General features: G+C 37.5%; 1 protein-coding gene across 1 annotated transcript; it reads left to right on the top strand.

The window, feature by feature from the left end:
- Window positions 1–553: 553 nt before the first annotated feature.
- Window positions 554–1,081, top strand: Tsp_15434 (zinc finger protein; the record flags this gene model as incomplete). Its single annotated transcript, XM_003367030.1, has 2 exons — window positions 554–836; window positions 928–1,081. Coding segments are annotated over exons 1-2 (437 nt in total), but the record flags the coding sequence as incomplete, so codon positions are not given.
- Between the last annotated feature and the right edge of the window lie 21 nt (window positions 1,082–1,102).

Here is a 1,102-nt window from a genome sequence, read left to right on the forward strand (position 1 = left end):
GATCTGGTCGCAGCTTGGGGGGGCGTGCTCAGTATAATTTTGCACTCTGTGGGAGGTTATATGGGTGGCACATTAAGTTTATCACAAAGTTAGTTGGTTAGTTGTTAGTTATCGCAAATAAAATATTTTTTAATTTAATAATTTCCGTGCTATGTAAGTAATAAGGTTTTCCTTTTTCTGTAAAATTTAGCCTAGGAATGGATGAGTGGTTGATAAGGAAACCGGTAAAAAAGGGAAGTGGCTGAAATGGAGTCTCAAAAATGTTCCACTGCAGGTGATGTGAATAATAAAAGAAAAATTGATGTAAATGAGTCAGCAAATTTTCAATTGTCAAATCGACGAAAAGTAATAAGAAAATATGATATAGATTATTTATTATTCGGAACAAAAATGGAATGGTGACCATAAAGATCCACGTCCTCTTTGTGTTATTTGCTATGAAATTTTCGCAAATAAGAGCATGCGACCAAATAAACTACTTCGACATATTGAAACAAAGCACATGGATCTCAAAAGCAATCCGCTTCAATTTTTTGAAAGCAAATTAAAGGAAATGAATGCGTCACAATGTGCACTTTCTCATTTCACCAATGTTAATGAAAAAGCTATGCATGCCTCATATCTTATTAGCTTGCGAATTGCACAATCTGGTCAGCCTCACACAATTGGCGAATCTTTAGTACTTCCATCGATAAAGGATGCTGTCGGAGTTCTGTTTGGTGGCACGTACTTGAAAGAGATTGAATTAATTCCACTTTCTAACGACACAGCTGCACGCAGAATCGAAGATATGGCGAAATGGGTGGAAGATCAGCTTATTAGCAGGGTCAAAGGAAGTAAATTTTTTTCCCTGCAGCTGGATGAGTCCACGGATATACAAGGCTTATTCCAGGGGGATTGAATTTAACCGTTTTTGTATTTTTTTAGTCAGCCGCATGAGGATATACTGTTTTGTGAACCAATTATTCAGGGTACTAGTGAGGAAATATTTGAAAACTCTTGACGCTTATGTAAAATCGAAGGAGCTGGACTGCGAAAACTGTGTTGGTAAATGTACGGATGGTGCAACGGCAAATGTGTGGTAAGAAAAGTGGGCGTTGTG

This window comes from Trichinella spiralis, assembly GCF_000181795.1.
Source record: "Trichinella spiralis strain ISS 195 chromosome Unknown Scfld4959, whole genome shotgun sequence".
Taxonomy (NCBI): Eukaryota; Metazoa; Nematoda; class Enoplea; order Trichinellida; family Trichinellidae; genus Trichinella; species Trichinella spiralis.